Genomic DNA, 23,429 nt, shown 5'->3' on the forward strand with positions numbered 1-23,429 from the left:
AATACAAGGCGTTCCTCCATCTCATTATTTTTCCGCTCAATCAAATCGATATATATTTCCTGGGGCAAATAAAATCTTCTTTCTTCTTAACTGCTTATTATCCGTATTATCAATTCGATGAAAGTTAGAGAGTATCATTATAATAACGATTGTTATCAGATATAAAATTCGCGAGATTGAAAGCAAAATTTATAGAAAACGTCTTATTTTAATCCTTTCACAGAATTATCTCTGACACTAGTAGTTAGTCGAAGAAAATATATCAGACCATATAAATTATTCTCAAAATAATTATGATCTAAAATATTTTTCCAATAATCATTACTTTCGAGAATAATCACATGGAAAGAATAAAATAGGACACTCTATATGTGCAGACTTGCAATGAAACTGGTAAACTGAAACTGCGTAAACATGACACATACAACAATTCGCAAACTCTGTTATCTTGTTTTCCTGTGTAATCGAGCTTGTAATATAATTTTCAACTTGTTTTGCCTTCCAATTTATAGGTACAGATAATAATATATAATTTCGTGATAATATAATTATGGTCGATCGCAATATACTATAATAGTATAAATAATCAAAACGGACGTGGAAATTAATAATTTAGAGTTTCTCTTATTTTTCGTTTATACGTATTATTTGATATCTCGTCCGTTCCGACCACCTCGTGTATTCGTCCCGCTCCGCAGTTGAATTGAGTCTCTTGGAAATAATTTTCGGATCAATCGGGTCTCGCGATTCCTTTATATTAGACTTGAGTGGAGATATGAGTATTGCTACTTGTGACTTTCTTACAAAGTTTATTCTATTCAATTTACATGTCGTCGTTACGGTGTCTCGTTTCGTACTGTTCTCGCGGAACGGATCGTCACGGTCCATCCCTTCTCTTCTCCCGAAAATTAGCCTGTCTTTGATTCATCGCCTCTATCGACAAGACAGTATATCGGTCGGGTTCTCCTCAAAAACGTGATGCCACTGCGATCTCAATGACGTCTCGTGTATTTCGGCGATCCGGTTGGCTATAAAGGTCTTCCAGTGTGATGATTCTTTGCTGATCCAGAGGATCAGACCACTGTACACTGTGGAGTCACACCAATGCCTCTCATCAATCCGCAACGCGATCGCCCCGACAACTTTGTTCATCAACCTCGTTAATAGCAGCGCCCCACATAATTCCAGACGGGGCAGGCTGATTTTCTTTACTGGCATAACGCGCGACTTGGCACAAATCAATCTGCATCTCCGTTCATTCTCCCTGCCGACTGACCTGAGGTACAAACACGCTCTTTCCGATGCACAAAAACCGTGCATCTCGATCCTTATCACCACAATCCTCCTCGAAACGCGCACTTGTTCAAGCATCTTGAGCTGTCGGTAGTAGCTCATTCACACCGTGTGCAAAAATGTCACTGTCGTTGACATTACATTAGTTTGATAGGCTAAATTATTGCGGCTCTCTTCGCCGACGCGATTAGAAGTGTTGACGCGTGTACTCTACTCCACCTGCTTCAAATCAGCCGCGGTCGATGCTCCTTGAATCTTACTATCGCTACGCAGCCACGTATTATATGCCTAGCTCTTTCGGCCGAATCGCGTATATCAGCAGATCGGCGCTTCGGCGAGGCCGTTCGCGTCCTGGGGCCCTATTCTCGAATCGTTTTCATGAAACTCGCAAGCGAAATTCAATGCTTTTCAAATAGAAAGTCGCATACGAAAATCATTAGGGCAGGCTCGAGAATACGGTCCCTGGTCGTTCCGTACCGAAAGGGTTAAAGCATAAACGGTGACGCCTAATGTTAGACATTCTGGCCGCCGTCGACAAACCTTTTAATTTCGCACAATTATAAACCTCATGACCACCATGGCATATCATGCAAAGTCCTACAAACTGGTTGACATGAGCGCTTGCACTCTTTCCTCTTCGCGTGTTTGAGATCTCGTCCGGGCGTTCCGACACGTATATATTAAGTTGGCAAATAAGTTTGTTTGGTTTTTTAGAGTGGAATATAAAACACAATTTTTTTGATACACAAAATAAATAATCAATTATATATTGACCATTTTTATCGATGACCTCTTGCCATCTTTCCACCAATTTCATTATGCCGCGTTCGTAAAATTTCTGGGGCTTATTGGCGGAAAAACCAATCCAGGTGTCTTTTGATGGCTTTCTCATCCTTGAAGGTTTTCCCGTTCATAGAGTTCTGCAACAACCGGAATAAGTGATAATCAGAAAAGGCCAGGTCCGGTGAATACACAGGATGAGGCAAAACATCCCAGCCAAGACTAAGCAATTTGTTCCGGGTGATCAATGACGTATGGGGTCTGGCGTTGTCGTGGTGGAAGACAACACCCTTGCAATTGACCAATTCTGAACGTTTTGTGCGAATTGCTTGGTCCAATTTCGTTAACTGCGAGCAGTATACGGTTGAATCAATTGTTTTGCCTGATGGTAACAGCTCGTAGTAGATGACACCCTTGAAATTCGACCATACGGAGAGCATGATCTTCTTCGGATGCAATCCCGCCTTCAAGGTTGTCTTCGGCGGCTCGCTGTACCCCCATGATTTTTTACGCGCTACATTATCGTAGACAATCCATTTTTCATCGTCCGTTACCATCCGTTTAAAAAATTGGTCGTTTTCTTGGCGTTTCCGCAGCTAATCGCAGATGGATATGTGAGTGGCCAAGTTGGTCTCGGTTAATTTATACGGCACCCAAACATTGAGCCGAGAAACGTATCCCAGCTGGCGCAAAGGGTTTTCTATACGCTTGTATGAGATATATTAAGTGCCGTAGCAATCTCTCGCACCGATTGGAATGGATTTTCATCGATAATGGCCTTGACATCACTCGAATCAATCTCGGTCGGGCGACCGGAGCGGGGCGCATCATTGACGTCGAAATCTCCAGAATGGAATTTGGCAAATCACTTTTGATATACGCGTTCAGTTAAGGCATCATCCCTATATACACAGCATATCTTTTTATGAGCAACTCGTTTGTCTTTTTTGAAATAATAGAGCAAAATATGACGATAATGCACGTTATTTACTTCCATTTTCACTGCTACGCAGCACACTACCGATGTTAGCCAAATCAAAATTCACAGAAAGGTTATGTGAAACATACGCTTTCAAATGCGCATTTGAGTTATGCGATAACGCCGAGAAAAAAAGAGTGAATCGGATTGAACCTGCACCGAAGCAAAAACCGAACAAACTTATTTGCCAACCCAATACATGTACTTTATCAGCGGATATTGAATAATTCCTGAAATTATCGTACGCCTTGATAATAACATCAAGCTCCACCAATGTAACTTCGGTACCTTTCATCTAGAGTCTAGACGGTCTCATAATATATCAAATACAGTGCAGAGACAGGCAACGTATATGTATACCTTATATATGTATATACATACATGTAATGCTGAAAACTTTGCAGAATATACTGCGCGCGATTATTTCATTATACATGAACTTTCGTATCGGAACTTATCGACGCGGAAAATTGGCGGTTTGCTCGGATATAACGAGCATGCAACATTTTTCGCGAAGTGTAAAACCTTGGACAATAATCTTTGTTCCTGACGTTTCAAAAATATGCTGCGTGTTACTTCCAATTTCTATTACATCGAAGACCGAAGTGAAATGGTGTGCCTCGCTTTAACGATTTTTATAATATCGAATGGCCTAAAAGAATTTCTTCGTAATTTATCACGGCAGTTTTCTTCGCGTACGTACGCGCTGATAAATTGTTCAGCTAAGAAAAATTTTTCGAACACGCTGTATCAGTTGTATATATAGCTGCAAATTCGCCAGTGGGTTACTGTCGCAAGCGAACAGTGCCACGTAACTTTAGAAATTGTTAGCTCAATGTTACTCACCGCCGCGGCGTTGCTGAATGCTACATATATATACATATACCACCCACGTCGCGCATCAGGAATGTGTCCATTTACATTTTCATGAACAACAAGATACACTGGAAAACAGAAATAACAGAATACCGCGCTCTCTAGAGAAAAAGTATAATTTAGATCATAATAATGTTTTTGTAGAACAAATCAAATTTTATACAGACGAGACTCTGTCCCAAAATCTGAATTATGAATTGTCTTTAATGCAGACTTAATAATACATGCATGTATTAAGAAAAAAAGACAGAAAGATATATATATCTTTCGATAAAATTCACGATTTTCATGATTTTTAATTAACGTAACATATTATAGATGAAATCGGAAACGTCTTTAATTTCGGCGACGCGACGTCGGATAACTTTAATATTAACTGGAATCTCTTGTCTCCGTAGAACTAGAAAGAGATAAAACGCAAATGAAATTACCTAAACGATAAAATTTAAATCATACTGGCGACCTTGGCTACAAATCAATTCTTTAAACGGTTTCGCCGATTATAAAGCAGTTAATAATTGAGATTTCCACAGTTTTTGTTGATAATCAATCGTGTGATACAACGTTATACCTTAAGAACAAAATGATAAAAATATGCGCTATCATTTACTGGTTCGAGAAGAAAAGTTGAGATTAATATTTATATAGTGCTGTCATTTATATTATTTTAATTAGTTATTTTATATTAATTTTTTAAACGATAATATGACCTAACAAACATAAAAAGATAGGACGATATAAAAACCTATGATATATCGCTAGTGCATTTTATGTATAAAATCTCTCATAAACCTACTGGCTCGAGCATATGTATATTGACTTTGCATACGAATCAGGCCAATTATTTGGGCAAACACAATTCGTCAATACAATAACAGAGCAAGTTCAATAAGTTTCTCAACCGCACTTTCCGTGCATTTGTGGGCGTTCTAGGTATCTTAATTTGGCCAGCCGTTCGTTAATTTATGTAATTTACATAAGAAAGGTAATAAAAGAATTTGATCGATAGGTTCGTTATACAGCGTGTTAATAATATAAAAGTTACACTTGATAATTTCATTTAATATTGACATGACATGCTGTATGCGGTGGTAGGTATCATTGAACAGGCGCAATAACAATATTATTTATTGATGTAAAAGAATTTGCATATTTGCACGAAGGGGATTGAATCGAGATTTTCAAAGTGTTATTTTAAAGTATTATTAAATTACAAAGTGAAGCCATCGAGTTTGTTGAAAAGATGCAAATTTATTCAAATTATTGTAAATCTGCAGCACGATTAAATAATCAGCATTGTTACATGTTTACTGCCTCTGTTACTTTATATTCATCTAAAAGTTATTGTTATGTTGGAAAAAAACATATGTTTTTAATACATATAATTAATTTCTTTGCTATTTTTAGAATATCGAGTTAATTAATATTAATTTTATTATTTAAAATTACGCCTTTAGGAAAAATTTGATAATTTGTGCCTACTACGGCATTGCTTGATGTTAATAACACTGTATATAATATATATAAAGAAAGAGCCTTTTAAAGCTAATTTGAAGAAAAGATAGTCTACATTAAATAGGTATCTAAAGGTACATACATTTATGTTTAATAAATTATTTTTATATTTTTATTTATTTATGGCAAAGGTAAATATATTTCAACGAAATTTATTTGAAGTAGAAGAAAAAGAAAACAGAAAATGCGGGTAGTTAAGGATGTTCTGGTTAGTTAGTCAAAATGCTACGAAGTTGATGAAAATTTAACATTATATTCTGTATTCTCTTTCAAAGTTCGGGGCCAAATTTCAGATCGATTCACAATTTAGATAAAAAGTTATCAATTTTTGAATATCCGTTTTACAGAAAGTTTTATAGAGAAAAGTATTTAAAAAATGCTACCAATTTAATGATATTTTACACACAAGTAGATCATCAACAAACAAAAATATAGCAACAAAATTTGAAACGATTTACAAAAATTTTTTTTTGAAAAATTTTTTGAAAGAAAATATAGTAGTAGCAGTTATTTAAAAACTATTATTTTATTGCGTATCCCCGTAGGGTTTGCAATCTAGTGACCTATGGCGTTTTTGAAGGGACGTATATCCAACCCTACTCAACTCTCATCCACTACCATTACCATTTCCTTTCCTAACCCTTTTGGACCAACGGTTTAACGTCTCTTCCGAAAGACGGAGCCCAGTTTTCCATCTAGGGATACTGTATCCTTTTGAGATCTATCCGCCAGATGGGGGGGCAGCGTTTTGCTGAGAAAAATTCTCATCGGCCTAGCGGGATTCGAACCCGGTTCTCCGGATTATGAATCTGGCGCTCTACCCACTAGACCAGCCGTCTCCCCGTAGCAGTTATTTACAGTCACTAAATCTACGTCTTTTACATTATTCTATTAGATTTGTCGTAACTATTTATATACATTTTTTTATCTTTGGATCCCTGATGGAGAATTAATATATCGGTGTTCTTAATATTTTCTGCATACTTTTGGTTGGGACAGTGCCTCCAGAATATCGATCCTTAAATAATCGTTATAATCCGAAGAAGAAAAATTTTGGATCGGATAGTATACGGTAGTTACTAAACCGGATTACAAGCCGCCGTGTAAACGTAGTCATAGTGTATGTCATATTAGTTTTGTATTAATAACACATGAAATATTACATATTGTATTGAAACTTATGTGAAATTATCGAGCTTGTTGAAATAATCGTAAACGTACTTATATATATAGACGTGAGTATAATTTTCTTTATATAACTAGACGCTTCTAAAACGAATGATGACTTAAATTGTTTCACTCTCGCTATTTTTATTGACGCGTGACGGTCCAGAACGCAATAGAAAATCAGTATATAAGACTTTGGTGCAAATTTGATCACTGCACCAAGTCGATTAACCGTTTTACCTTACTGCGTTCGTCTACATATACGAGTTTCTCAGCGTTTACGTTGTCCCGTTTATTAACCAAGTAATTACGGGCGACGTATTATATGTCGGTCTTTAGTCGATGGAGTATAATACACCCAAATTCTATTCCTTGGCAAGTTACATGTCAGTTACTACAGGCTATTTCTGATAACGATTTAATTGATGCTATGGCTGCAATGTAACAATCATTTTAAAGATTTGCTAGAAACCGCGAGCGAGAAAATTATGTGGACAGAACAATGAATAAAATATCATTCAGACGCACAATCTTTTTTTCAAAAAATATAAAGTCAAGTAAGGCGACGCCGCGATGTAGAGAAACGTTATGCATATTTTTCGCGACGAACTCGTGTTACTCGTTGATTCTGTCAACGCGCGAACGTTTTCCCGTACCGTCGCTAATTTCAGTGAGAAATGAGTGGAGAAATCGCTTCTACGTCGAATATTATCAAAATTTTCGAAAAGTCACTTTGCATTCGAAATTAATTACCCATTAACTCCGTGCGTATACAAATCCCACCGAGACTTTCTAAGCGACTGAAAATGTTCGTGCTCGCCCGCGGCCTGGTCGTCGATCTAGCACCCAGGGTGCTCGTACACAGCAAATGTTGCCGTGCAAACGACGTCGGAGAAGTACTACCCCGCGGCAGGTTTCCGCTCTCTTAATGATCGATCGAGACATCGTCGTCGTCGTCGTCGTCGTTGGCACTGCGCGACCATTAAATTAGCCGTCTTCAAAGTCTAACCGCCCCCTGTCCTTTACACTCTCTTTGAAGCGTGTTCTTCGTTACGCGCCGCGCGACACTGACATTTTACCGTTCCACTACTACCGAAGTATCAAGCACCAGCATAATGCTACGACATTAGAACGCTTAAGATAATGCGGATTCGCAGAGACGAGGAAACGTTCGCCCAAAAGTTAATCCAAATTTCGCGATAATCGAGCTTGGTAAACTTTGTTACTGTATCTGCTGTTAATATCCCGATTAGAGTATCGGTTCCTAATGTAGATGCCTCGTTGCTCCTGCGTTTCGAATACGAGGAACGTCGAAATGGGTTGCATGATTAACGGAAGGTCTCGATGACCCGTGACATGATTGCTCGATTGAACTTAATCTAATATCAGACTTAGGCCGACTCACGTGCGGCTTATTATCAATGCAATGTTCGTGATCGTCTGACACAAGGCTTAAATAGATTGGATTAGACCACGTACGCGATATAACGACTGTGAAGTTAATCTCATATTGCAGACCTTACTGCACATCGGCTTATCGCAGGATCGTCGAGCTTATGATGAATATAACGGTGATATGTAATGAAATCAAATCGGAATAGCAGTGTTTATTTTTGAAACTGTTTTGCATATAAACAGATTTTCCCGAGTGTCTTTTACGCGATACACAACAGAGAAAGAAAGGGGGGAGGGAGAGGGGAGAGAGAGAGAGAGAGAGAGAGATTCGTGCGTCTAAAAATTCTTGATAACGATCTTGATAGATTTTATTTTTATTTTATTTCTAAGAGTTATTTTCTAATTTCGCAAAAATCTAATTAGTTTTGCTTTACACTGTATTTTATACTGCAAAGCAAAACCAATTAGATTTTTACGAAATTAGAAAATAACTCTATTAGAAATGAAATAAAAATGAAATCTATCAAGATTGTTATCTGCAAGAATTTTCAAACGCACGATTCTGTCTCTCTCTCTTTCTCTGTTCCCGCTGAAGTCCTGTAAATTTTATCAAGGTTTTCAGATCCACGACAAATTAAATATAAGCTACTGACCGCGAAAGAGCTTTTCTGCCGATATTTTCTCTCGGCAGTCTTTTCAGCGACTGTGTATACTACAAAAATAATAAACTTCCTTCCGTTTCATATAATTGCATCGTGTTGTGTTTACGATGAATGCATTGCATTTATGCAACAATAGAGTATATCTTATAAATTCGTGGTTATTAGCAATTATGCGACGAGTGTAAGCGGATCTTCAAATTTAATTAAGCTAACGGAGTCTGATGCGGTTGAAGTTTCATAGCCTCCGGTTACGCACGTCTGTTTCAGAAATCGTTAAATTCGTATAATCAGAAAGACTATTGAGATTTCCATATTTCCATCGATCAATTAATGACAGCTCTCGACTGTTCTCCGCTGCTGAAGAGAAATTTATTTCAAATCATCATCGTGCGATTCGTAATCCTCGAGGGAAACGTGCGTGCTAAATAATTTCGCAAATGTACTCTGTGTTCGGTGGCCATGAAAGATGTTTTAACTTCGTTATTAACATCGTAGATACACGTTGCATAAAGACGTAATTAAGGGAAGTTTATGACGAGGGATAAATAAAATTTAGCTGCGCATAATCGCGTTCCCGATATTCAGTTAAAGCCTTTGACCTTGGTGTGTACGTGCACGTATGTTTGTGTGTAGAAGCAAGAGGAAATTTGTCCTACGCGCGATAGTTGGCTCGATCGTGAGTTGATGCTTGCATAACTACAGTTTCGGGAATAAGGCGATCCACTAAGGTAACACAATGTTGGGGGAACGCGAGTTTAATCGAACTTTATAAATATGTTCAATCATTTCCTTTCGCGAGAAAAGGAAATGATTAAACGTCTTATGACAAGAGATTTCGGTATTTGCTAACAAAGTCAGCTAACAGAGTTGCGAACTAAGCCGTCGTAATATGTACGAAAGTTCGCCAACTGCCGGGTTCTTAACAGTGCTTCTCTTCGAGTTTGAGACTATTAAGTATCTTTTACAATTCTCCTAGTACTAATTAGCGTATATCGATGGAAATTTCATAGATGTCTATCACGATGGATCGGCTGCGTTTGAAATGGTCTTGAATAAAATCTTAATAACATCTCTACCCTCCGTACAGTACGAAGCGATATTTAACGTACCAAGCTCTTTAAATTTATTAACTATCGATTATAATTCTCGTCGCGCAACCGAGCGATAGTACAGGTATATTTATTCGCTGTTTCGCATCAAACCACAGCCAGTCCATTGATTTTCCATACCTGAATTCAATCAACCGCGTGTTCTTACTTGCATTTACCTCCTCGACGTCCCATATGCATGCAGCAGATAAAGTGATGCAATCACACGCTGTCGATCGATAAGTTTATCTTACCGGTCTGGACAATGTGTGAACAAATTATGAACGGACTCTACGAGTTAATCAAATTTTTTTTAAATTACATAGTTGTAAGATGTATATAACGAAGAAAAGAGAGAGGGCGGGGAGAGCAAAAAAAAGGCTAACGGTGTACAATTGTGCCCCGATAATATTTTATAATAATTTTTTCTTTAAAAGAATCTAATTAAAATCTTACATTAAAATCTTAATTAAAACTTATTGCGTGCTTTTTTCGTAGCACGCTTTGCTAGGCACAAATTTCTACCACAGTAAAAAAAAATTAAGTAACAAATTACAAAGATGATTGCAAGAACTCGTCCGTACAGACTCATTGTGGCATGTGATTAGAACATCTGTTGTGAAATATGTAAAAGAATAATTCGGTTCTTGAAAACGCGAGTACAGTAAATTGCAAATCTGTGAAACTTAATTTCAACATACGAACGTTATAATAAAATCTCCTCCGCTCGACTCTTGCTCTCCTAAGTAAATGTAAATTTTAATTCTACGAGTCAGTGTTTGTGTTCAAACTTCAAACACACCACTTATTAAATTACATTTGCTCGCATTATACTTATTGTAAACGGACAGAATGGCTTCTAGCTTCTAGCGTACCTAACGAAAATTATTTGGCAATCAATTTTGCATGTAGTTTTGCAAGGCACGGAATAAAAAGCGAAGCAGAAGCTATCGCAATGTCGTCAAATGTTTTTTCTGACGTTACAAAATAGCACCGTGAAAAAAAGCGCTTCCTCCGCTTTTCACGCAATAGAATAACGCTCGGCTTAACTCTATCGTCCATTTTACATAATTCTAGATGTAGAGAAAAGTGTTGTTAAAAGTTATGCGGAGAGCGCACAAAGGAAGAAAGGTGACGCACGTGGCGAATCAAAAGTGATCGCAATTGTCGCGGAAAACATTCGCAACGGAGATCTCTTATCTTCCAACAAATGCGTTTTTAATTTCCTCAGAATTGCCGCCAACATTTATCACGGTCTGCTAATTTCGAAGATGAAGTCGCCTTTCTTATGCCGCCACTTAATCTCGAATTGACTCAGATCGTTAGAAATTACACGCTTGATGTTTAACCAAGATTAACAATGAATCTTAAGAAAAGAAAGATAATTTTCTGTCTATTTTCTATTATTTATTTGGTCTACATTGTAAGATCCAAAATGTGCGCGTTAAGGATGCCGTAATGATTATTGGTGCTTTCTTAGTTTTACAATCGCTTTTGCCATTAAAACAAGACGTGGCCCAGACTGCCAATTTCTGCGTGTTTGTTTAAGTCAATTTCCTACGACTTTCCTACGACCGATATTATGGGTCGCATTTAAAGCACCGTTTAATGGCACTCGTAATAGACAGAGCCAAGTGCATATTGCAGTGAACATTTGTAGAAGCTCGCGTTAAATTCCTGCACCGTCGCATCTAGCGAATGCTGTATTTCGAGACTTCAGAGATAATCACGTAATAATATCGTTTTATTTATTTAATGTGCCGAGAGGGGAAGGACTGAGCAATACCGTCGGAATCGAATTATATCCTTTTATATATGAAGAAATATAAGTTATATTTTTTTTCAATTCTCGTACGCGTAAAGCAGAAGTATATTTCTCTCACGGTTAATTTCGTTCGAAAATTTGGATTTATATTGGATTTATATTGCTGAAATAAACATTATTTTTCTATAGCTTATATCGGCCAGCTGTTCTAACTTATTTTTTATCATAACTCGTATTTGATCATAAATCATACAAAAAAAGATTAGCCACAATCTGAGAAATATACTTAATTCTATTAGAATTTAAAGAGAGAGTTTGCTTCAAAAATAAAAAAAACCGTGTACATATAGCGCAAAAATAAAACGAAAACTACAAAATTAAATATATTATTACACAGTAAAAAATTGTGTGTACATAGCGGTCTAGATGTTAAAATTTTCTTGTGTTACCAAGATTTGATTATTATTTCAATGTAAAATTAACATACAACAGCTATGTTATTATTTTCTTAACATTTTCATGTGTTACATTTATGTCAACGTGATAACTTGACACTTTATATATGTCATTTAGAAATGAAATATTATTTTGAGTTCTTTTAACACAATTGCTTTAAAAAATCAACACGTCTTAAAGTTATTTTAACACATAAATAAAAGTTAAAGTAAATTTTCAAATAATCGTAAACTTTGACACGCAAAATAATTATAAATTGACTAAAATTAAATGTTTCTATTACATGTAATTCAAGTAAAAGCTGTAAAATAATTAATATCATGTGTTAATATAACTTAAAAAATAAAGTCAAAAGAATAAATATAAATGTAAAGTATAATGTCAATTAATTAACATTTCTAATTTGTCAACAAGTAACACACGATGAATGAGTCATTTTAACTTAAAATTTAGAGTGGACTTTCTGGGACATGTAAAAAATGTTAAAATTACATATTATTTTTTACTGTGTAAACTTGAGCATTCTTGGAAACTATAATAAAAATAGCAATCGCAAGATAAACACACTGAAAAAAAATTTATTAAAATAAAACAAATTTTGTTTCAGACAAAAAAGTTATTTATTTGAATACTCCTAACTAAATATTTATTTAAAGGAAATTAATAAATTTTATTATTTAAAAAAATGATTTTTAGTTAAAAAAACCTATACTTAAAAAAGAAACTCAATAATTACAATAAAAAAAAACAAATTTTAAAAGTAAAGAAATATTTAATTTACGTAAAATTTTCATTATTAAACTTAAAGAGAGAATATCTAAAATAAAGGAATTAATTACTCAAATTAAATAAATATCTACTGCTTTCAAATTAAATAAATTGTTTGTAAAAATATTATATACAAAAAATTAATTTTTTGACTAAAAAAAATAATTAAATGTAAATAAATAAATCTGTAAGGTAACAAAAGAAAGTATCAAGAAAAGTAAATGTTTTTTTAATGTCAAAGAAATAGTTTCTTCGGATGTATTCGGATGTATCAATATTTTAACGAAAAAAAAGATTTTTATGTCAAATAGTTCTTTTTCTAATATTTTAATAGTTTAATTTGTATTCGTGGCTATGGCCCGTTATTGCATCCAGCAATAACAAATAATTCGTAACGCTGGACTGTTTCTTGTCGCTGAATCACGAGGATACTCGCTCATTCGCATATCTTTATTAATTAATTAATGGAAAACTCGCAAAACGGTAAAAGATTTTTCCATTTAGTTTAATCTGTTCTCTATTTGTTCACGAGAGTTACGAGAGGCACGGTAATTATCATCAAACATGGCCGGGCCAATTGAGTTCTTAATAGGTTTAATGGATAGCTTTATTGGGTTTGAATTATAAAATTACCTTGGTTTTATTTTTTCTCTACGTGTCCTACGAGCGGATATTACAAATCCAAATCGGGAAATTTACGTTTGAAACTTTTGAAACATCAGTCACCTGTTCGTTTTTGCTGAACTTCTTGGTTTATCTTTTCTCTTTTTCTCTCCAACGTGAAAAGAAATCGTTTCTGGTAAAACTCAAAGATAATAAGGTAATAGTAAAAAAAGAAAGTCTTTTTTTGTTCACAAATGCCATTTGATCATTAGAAAATACTTGCTACTGAACAAAGCTTTCCTGTCACAATACTGCATTTTTACAAATTTCTCTGGATTTTGGTCAACTTTAAATTTCATATTCGAGTTCAGCAGACTTAAAAATATAAAGATAGGCAGATTTCATACATTTCCCTTACAGGCAAATTTTGGCCCTAAATGCTAAACCGTTCTTTAGCTACCCGCATTTTTTGTTTTCTTTTTCTTCTACTTCAAATAAATTTTGTTGAAATATATTTACCGTTGTCATAAATAAATAAAAATTGGAAAATAATTTATTAATCATAAATTTAAATATACAGGGTGTCCCATTTTAAACAGTGGAATCGAATATTTCGAATACTGAGCCCGATAGACACAACCGAAGGTTGGCAGCAGTCGGGAGAAAAAATGTTTCAGACAAAAGTTGCATGGTTTTGAGGGGGCCACATGATAAAAATATCGACTTGACCTTGAGTGACCTTTTCAAGGTAAGGTCACCTTAAATGTTTTAAATAAAACCCCCTATTTTTCGTGTCATATTCTTGTAGCTGACTTCAAGACCTTTTCAAAACACTATTAAATAAAGTATTTTTTTGTAAGGTACTTTCCGAGTTATAAGATAATTGCTTTAAGATAGTGGATTAACTTAACCTTTACCTGTTAACTTTCGAGGTTAAGTCAATCCACTGTCTTAAAGCAATTTGATTTGAGACAAGGAAAGGACGATGACCTTGGTTGACTTGGACATAGTGTTCTCAAGCTCAGGTCGTGATCAGTTTTAATTTCTTAAGTATTTTTTATTCTATTTCTACTTTTAGCGTTAGCAGGGAACAACGACGTGGACGTAGTAGTTTTTTCTGTTCCCTTTGGGGTGCTTGATTAGCGTGAGTCCCCTTGCCTCTCACGATTGGGGTGTTTGTTGTAAAAAGCACCCCAAAAGGAGAGTCAATTATTGTAAAAAATAAGGATACTCTGTATATCTATGTTAAATAATATATAAAAAATATATTTTATAAATTAATAATTAATAGGCTAATATAATTAATAGGCTAATAATAGGCAAAAGCGGCGAGTAAATGTAAGGCATGCAAATGAAAGTGTATTTGTGTGTGTAATGTGTAAATGTATGTAATTGTCCGCGGTGTTGTGATCTCGGGTCCGTAGGTACGTTACGCCCAAGGAATTGCGCGGAACAATTTCTCCTGCGGAAAACGCAGAGCTATTTATGATCAAAAGAAGAAAAATTTTGGATCGGACAGTATACGGTAGTTATTAAACCGGATTACAAGCCGCCGTGTAAACATAGTCTTTGACCAATGTATGCGTTTTACCGCCAGGCATAATCGCACTAGTCGACTCGATATATTGAATGCCTCGAGCTGCAAACACGATCCCACGTATTTTATTTGCATCAAAGTGGGGATATTACATTTTTCAATGTGCCGCTGAATAAATTGCAAAGGATTAATATTGGTTGGGACAGGCGACGATTAGGGGAGACCGAGGCGAAGTCGTCACTATTTTTTCGGTGCCGATTTTTAACAACAAAACAATTAAATAATTTTAGTAAAATGTGGTATACCGTTGTAAAGAGTGAACCCTTGGCTGCAAAAGTTATAAAGATATTTTTGGTCTACGTCGCTTTGTTCAACTGGTATAGAGTGAAAACGACAAAGGTGCAAAAATTGAAATGTCAAAATTGCCGGGGCGGAGTCGTCACTCTATTCTCGGACTGAATTTTAAGTGAAAATTCATAATTCCGATCATGAAAAATGATAGGATACATTTTATTAATTATTTTTTAATAGAAAAATGGAAACATTAATTAAAAACACGATGGCGGAAAATAATTACAAGAAAAGCGCACACACTTATGCCCTACGCTCGCACGAAATGCACTGTTTTTCGTCAGCTCTATTCTGTCATCTCTGAACACACGCAGCACACATTATCCAAGTCCTCGCCGGAATGAAAAATTAAACCCATCCCCGTTTAATTAGAAAAATTTTGGCACCAGTTTCAAGAAAATCGGTACATTAATGAAAAATTAAACTCGCGGTTTCAAGAAAATCGGTTAATGAATAAGTAGTTCGCGGTCGGACATTAGATACTTATTATTTTCCGAAAAATTACGTATTATTTCCCAAAAAATTAGACAAATTTCGGTACCGGTTTCCAAAAAATTGGAAACGAAAAATTATACACGTTATGGCAATCCCCGGAAAATTCTACCCCTACTTAATATATAATTTTTTAAGATTCGGTCCGTCCCCAAAAAATTAAAAAAATTTTTGCACCGGTTTCAAGAAAATCGGTGAAAAAATTTTTCTAATTAAATTAATTTTTATGGATAATTTTTTGTTACCGATTTTTTGGAAATCTATTTCGAAAAAATCGGTTTAATTAGAAAAATTTTTGCACCAATTTTCTTGAAACCGGTGCAAAAATTTTTTTAATTAAACCGATTTTTTCGAAACAGGTTTCCAAAAAATCGGTAACGAAAAATTATCCATAAAAAAAATTTAGCTTGATATCTCAAAATTTGTGGAAATTAGAGCAATCACGTACAATTTTTTTAAACAAAAATCGGAAACCTTTTTTTTATTAGCAATTTTTCTAATTTTATTACATTTTTTAGTTCTTTTTACCCCTATTTTATATATAATTCTTTAAGATTCGGTCAATTATTTCCCGAGAAATTGGAAAAATTTCGGAACCGGTTTCCAAAAAGATCGGTAACGAAAAATTATATACTTTATGGCACTCCCCGGAAAATTCTACCCCTATACTTCATATACAATTCTTTGAGATTCGGTCAATTATTTCCCGAGAAATTGGAAAAATTTTGGAACCGGTTTCCAAAAAGATCGGTAACGAAAAATTATACACTTTATGGCACTCCCCGGAAAATCAAACCTTTAAAAGATTTAAACTCGCGAGCATAAATAAAAATAAGATATTTTCGTAGATAGAGTAAGCTTGGTGAAATGTGATAAGCAGTGATAGTAATTTTCGCAAAAGAGAAATTTAATTGTCTACAAATCTGATAAAGGCATTATTCCATGCACTTTTTGCCAAGCACACTCTATACATAAATAAACTTTTTAGGGAAAGCAATTTTCAGGAAACCATGAGCATATTATACATATATCAATTTTATCAATATTATTTTTGTGGATAATTTAATGTAGGTATCAAGTATATATTAACTAAAAGAAATAGACTATACTCAACTAATTAAATTATCGACTTTATTGATTAGATAATTAACGAGATATGAAGTAAAAAAGAAAAAGAAATAAATTCCAAAACAAGTAATTAATAAAATACTAACATTTTTAGAATATAAAACTTTTATCCCGGGAAAAAATGATTAGATATAATCATATATAATTATATCTGGTATATATATAATTATATATAATTATATATGTTTTTATATGGGGTCATATCTAATTATACATGGCCACATGTGCAATCAGTGGTCCCATATACAACCAGATATAGCACCATATCTACTTGTATATAAATGTATATAATTTTATGTGAAGCCAGATATAATGATATGTGAGTAGTGCACTCTACATATAATTAGATATAGTATTATATACAACTATATATGCAGTCATATATTGCCAGATATATTAATATGACTAATCTGGCGCTATATACAACCAGATATAGCACCATATCTAATCGTATATAAATGTATGTAAAGCCAGATATGTTGATATGTGAGTACTGCACCCGACATATAACTAGATATAGTATTATATACAACTATATATGCAGTCATATATAGCCGGATATATTAATATGACTAATCTTGTCCTATGTACAACCAGATATAGCACCATATCTAATCGTATATAAATGTATGTGAATCAAGATAAAATGATATATGAGTAGTGCACCCTACATATAACTAGATATAGCATTATATACAACTATATATGCAGTCATATATAGCCAGATATATTAATGTGACTAATTTGGCGCTATATACAACCAGATATAGCACCATATCTAATCGTATATAAATGTATGTGAAGCCAGATATAATGATATATAATGATATATGAGTAGTGCACCCTACATATAACTAGATATAGCATTATATACAACTATATATGAAGTCATATATAGCCAGATATATTAATGTGACTAATCTTGTCCTATGTACAACCAGATATAGCACTATATCTGTATAGATATAGATTCGCAAGTCATCATATATGCTGCAGATATTTAATCCTAAATTTAAAAATTTATTTGAATCGTTTTTATATATATTATAGATATTAAATTCAAAAATTCGTTACATAATATTATATAATTCAGTATTATAAAATAATATTGCAGGTCATGTGTGCGTATGGAACTTGCCCGGGAAAAAAAAATTATATATAATTATATATAAATATATATGATTATATATAATGCAATTATATATGAATTTTGTCTCTATATGATTATATATAATTATATATAATCATATATAATCATATATGACCATATATAGTCAATATATATTGGAAAAGAACTGTTAACTTCGATAATAAAGCATTGATAAATTAAGATGTATATTTTTTCAAAGGCTATAGAATCAAAAGTAAAATAATTTATTCCATATATTACAACTTGGCACTGCTTGACATGAGACAGTGCCGTGTCTCTTGATACGTTTTTATACCACTGTCCGTCAAATTTTAAATACGAGAAACGAATCCTATCGAATATATATATTATATAAAAAGTTTCACATACATTTTGACATGATTATATATAAGTTCATATAATTTATATATAAAGTATATATATAAGAATTAAGCATTTATCCATGTAGATTATATATGATTATATATAACCATATATAAACTTAAATTCGGATTATCCGATAGATGGCATCCGATAGGATTTATTTCTCGTATTTAAAATTTGACAAACAATGGTATAAGAATGATATCAAGAGACACGGCAGTATCTCACGCCAAGCAGCGCCAAGTTATATGTAAATCATTTCACTTTTGATTCTAGCTTTTGAAAAAATATACACTAAATTTATCAATGATTTATTCCTTAATCGAAGTTAACAAAATTCTTTTTTAATATATATAAAATATTTATTATGTTAAATATAATCACATCTGATTATATATAAAATCGACATTAGATATAATTAGATATAAAAAATGGCCCGATATAATTGTATATAATTACATATAACCACATACAATTATATATAACCATATATGGTTATATAATTATATATGGTTATATATAATTATATACAATTATATACAATTTTATCAGCTCATTTTTTATATCTAATTATATCTAATGTCGATTTTATATAATTATATGTGATTATATCTAATCATTTTTTCTCGGGATTTCAATTTTTCATAGTATTTTTATTTTATAGACGATAAAAATTGGAACAATATTTTTATCCTCTGTATATATATTCAACCATTTTATTCTCTGTAAATTACGCGAAATAAAAATAAAAATTGATACTTATAAAACATGGTAAAGAAAAATTATTAGTATTTAAGAGTATTACTTTACTTACTTTTGTTTCCTGTTTCCATACATTTCTTCTAATAGAATTTGAAATCTACGTTCAGCTTCCCTACATTCTTCTCCCAGAATTAAACATTATATGGACTGATGCAAGAAAACAATATTTTAATTTTTTTATTATGTATATGTCATAAACATACATAAAAAGAAAAAAAATATTTTGCAGCAGTATATTCCACTTGATTTATTAAATAAAAAATTGTGCTAATAATAATTAATTAATAAATTATATTTATTTATAAAGCATCGATTTTATGTTGATATTTTATAGCCTGCCCGTACATATTTATTGATTTTAAAATTTGTTATTAATTAATCAACTTGCGAGTTGCTTGTTATAATTGCATATTATATCTATGGATAATAAAATTGAAAAATTAAGTCAACTGAACAATAAACATATTATTTGAGTTGAAAATCAACAACAAATGACAGATTAAAACGTGTAAGCACAATTGTAAACCTGAGCACGTGAACTTTATAAAAATTACGAACGCGCTATTACTAAATTTATATAAATTTAAATATTATTTTAAGACTTACCTCCATATGTCTCTCTCTCTCTCTCTCTCTCTCTCTCTCTCTCTCTCTCTCTCTCTCTCTTCCCCTGCCTCCCCCTTTCTCCCCCTTTCTCACTCTCCCTCACCTCTCCCTCTTTCTTCCTTTACCCAATTATCACGCTTCGGCAAATAAAGATCGAAGTACAGATTGACGAGAAGAAGTTTTTGCAGTGTCAAACGAATCTGGAGGATAAGGAAAATTTCTTTTTACGTATTTTTACATTAAAAAAATTAAATAGGCCAGGGGGCGGAAATTCGTGAAATTAATCTCCAAACGCGTGAAATATATATACATACAAGGGTACTTATTAGCAAAAAATAGATTATTTTACGAACTTTTAACCCCCGGAAAGATTTTTAAAGACCAGATCCGTTTCTTTCATGTTAAAATACATAAAAAGAAATGTTTCTTACCCTCACATTCGTTTGACGCTGCAATAACCTCTTCTCGTAAGATAGAAGAACGGAAAATATGTACTTGTAAAAAGTTTTAGGAGATGGGATATTGGTTTCACGTGCAAAGCAAGAAGTAAAACTATAGACAAAATAAAAAATTACTTAAACAATTTTTTTTTATTTCGATATTTATATTTCGCTAAATCTTCAAATATTGTGATTAGCCGAAATTGCTCAAGTACTTTAGTTTAAGTAAATTGACTTAATTAATCTACTTTAACAATTCGGTCGAAGAAGCCAGAAAGAAAGGAGTTCCGTGCATATTTGATCTGATCACAACTCTATCCAATCTTCGTTCTTAGAGTTCTTTAAAAATCCGGCTAATAATTCGTCTCGTTATAACGCAGACATACTCTAACGAAATCGTGACATTATGAAATATGTAGGGCGTCTTTGTGAAACAGAAAAGGTATATCTGAGCAGTGAATATCGCGGTACGATCGGGTAAGATTTTATAATGGGAATTTCACTCGTTCGATGCAATATAGAAAGAATTGAATAGTTTGATATTGTTTCGCTATGTTTTTTATTTAACTTTGCTGAGATGTCCGCGACAGTCACTTATTTTAGTGCTTATAGGGACGATACGAGAAAACTTTCAAAGCATTCGCGCGCACTGAATTCGCGGGCTTAAACGCTCGTTTTAAAATGAACTTTGGACAAAAGGGTCAATAAAAGCGCGCTTTAACAAACTGCGCGTATTCTCCATTTAACGTACCACCGCATACCTGATTAACTCGGCGGGGTTTTTACCCGCCGGCGCGCATTCAACGAAAGAGTAACATCCACAGTCGCGTATAATCGTCGTCTGTCCCAACCAATGTTAATCCTTTGCAATTTATTCAGCGGCACATTGAGAAATGTAGTATCTCCACTTTGATACAAATAAAATACGTAGGATCGTGTTTGCAGCTCGTAGCATTCAATATCGAGTTGACGACGATTGCGATATATGCCTGGCGGTAAAACGCATAAATTGATCATAGACTACGTTTACACGACGGCTTGTAATCCAGTTTAATAACTACCGTATACCGTCCGATCCAAAATTTTTCTTCTTTTGATAATTAAGTTTTCAGATAATTAAATGGAGTCGATTTTTAATTCCGGGTAAGGAAAGGTTTTAATGTTCCAACAATAATTGTGTTTCGAGTCCGACGCGCAGTTAAATAGGTTGGAAAAATATATGTATATACACACAAAAATTAATATTAAACTGTCAAAGATCTAAGTTTGGACTGTATGGCATTTTATTCTAATTTTATTGTATATCGTAACGATCCTATTTCTCTTGTTATTATTAATTTTTTTTATTATGTAAATAACAATTTTTTTGTGTGCTTGTGTAATCAATTTAACTTTTGATGCTAATAAGCATCTTTTTTAAATTACTGTAAAGAATTTATTGCAAACAATATCATAAAAAAAATTAAATTACATTCAAAATTCAAAATTTAAATTAAAATAAATATAAATTAAAATAAAAATAAATTTAAATTAAATAATCTAATCTAATAAATATATAATCATTTGTCACTTATAAATATGAATTATTGTCATATTCATGATAATTATTATTAGATTCATGATAATTATTCACCCATAAATATGATAATTTATTTTAATTATATGTGCAACAGCGGAATTAAATTACGTTGAACTGTAAAACATAAGTATATTCAAGTTATAGCAATGCTCTAAATAATTAATACTTTATAAAATTTATGTGTTAAATAATTATAAACGAGTGATTCTGCTAGTAATGCAAGTAAAACAACAAATTATTTACTTATCACATGGTTGCTCCGCTATCATTCAATACCTCCCAGGCCTTCTCCTTTTCTCAGGACTCCTTCTCTCAGTTTCTTCGTTGCACATCTCACAACACAACATTCGCGAAAATACCGTTAATTACAATTGCGGTACTTTAAACGGACGTGTACTTTGATAAATCGTGACAAAAAATAACAGAAAAAAATAATATAAATGTATATAGTAATCCTACAGATAGCGTACGTCGGCGAGCGATCTGTAAATACTAACTTTGTTTCGTAACTACAAAATATTTAACACAAGTTAGAAAATACTTCGCGGAGTTTAATCAATCACTCGGATTGATAATAGTTATTCGTTCGTAAGAGGCACAAACGCAAACTCTTGATTTTTGTCGCGACCACGTTTCGAGAGATAATAACGTTACAAAATACGTCGTGCAGTGTCACCCTTTTACTCGCCGCCTCGAGGCATCTCTACCTGTCTTCCACCTGCACTTATTTCGCTACTAGAATGAGCATGTCTAGCTTTGTGTAAGCGCGCCGACTTTGTATAGATACAAATGTACAATAATATACACGGCATACAATAACACGCCGAGTTCTCAGTTGATTGTCAGTCGCCGCGAAATGTTCAGCCACAAAGCTATTCTGTTCTTTGCATTTCGAGTTGATCACCTTGAATTTAATATGCTATTATAAATTGAATCTAACATTTATTTGAATCAATAAATTATTTGATAATCTTAATCTGACCAAAATAATATTGAGAGTAATAAATTAAGTTATTATTGTAACTTTGTGCGAAACTTTTTCGCTAAAGAAATAAAATAGCATGATTTTAATTAATCGAGAAAATAATATTAATTGTCGGGAAAAACGTATAGCAATTCGTTTTTCTCTTACTTCATTAAAATCAAAACACCTGTTTGCTCCTTTCAGAAGATAAAACTTTTTGAAAAAAAGACAATAAGAATGATAAATTACTAACTTTCCGATTAAAAAACAAAGATAAACTTTATTATTTTAATTTAGATTTAAATTTAGATTTAAAGAATAACTGTTTGATAATTATTTTTAAGGGAAATAATTAATATCAATCCATCACAGTTTTATTAAAAAGAAAATTTGGTGAAGAATTTTAATTTCGGTGTAACAAAATTTGTTATTAATAATCAACTTATCAATATTAATTGGGTGTTATAACATAAGAAACTAAAAGACAAAATTAGCTATATAGCAATAAAGTTCGACATTATGTGAAGTATAAATGTCAATAATACGATTTTACGTATACGAGTAAGTGCAATTATCGATTAACTTTCGTTGCTTGTAACTCAAAAGTCATTACGACTTGGATATGACTTGGATTAAAGCAAAATTCTCAACTTTAATTAATATACGTTGTTAACTTAACAGCATATGGTGATTGAAACATTATATATATA

General features: G+C 33.1%; 1 protein-coding gene across 1 annotated transcript; it reads right to left on the reverse strand.

Moving 5' to 3' along the window:
* Nucleotides 1-933: 933 nt before the first annotated feature.
* LOC139784466 (uncharacterized) lies at nt 934-1,371 on the reverse strand. Its single transcript, XM_071723651.1, has one exon. It carries the CDS (start codon nt 1,369-1,371, stop codon nt 934-936), a length of 438 nt encoding a protein of 145 aa, XP_071579752.1.
* Nucleotides 1,372-23,429: the final 22,058 nt, after the last annotated feature.

The sequence above is a fragment of the Temnothorax nylanderi genome, unplaced genomic scaffold (assembly GCF_030848795.1).
Source record: "Temnothorax nylanderi isolate EJ_2023f unplaced genomic scaffold, tnyl_v1.0 TNYL_tig0632_pilon, whole genome shotgun sequence".
In the NCBI taxonomy this organism is placed as follows: domain Eukaryota; kingdom Metazoa; phylum Arthropoda; class Insecta; order Hymenoptera; family Formicidae; genus Temnothorax; species Temnothorax nylanderi.

Bases quoted from the DNA above. Each gene is read 5' to 3' on its own strand.
- LOC139784466 (XM_071723651.1), bottom strand. From the start codon at position 1,371: ATGCTTGAACAAGTGCGCGTTTCGAGGAGGATTGTGGTGATAAGGATC.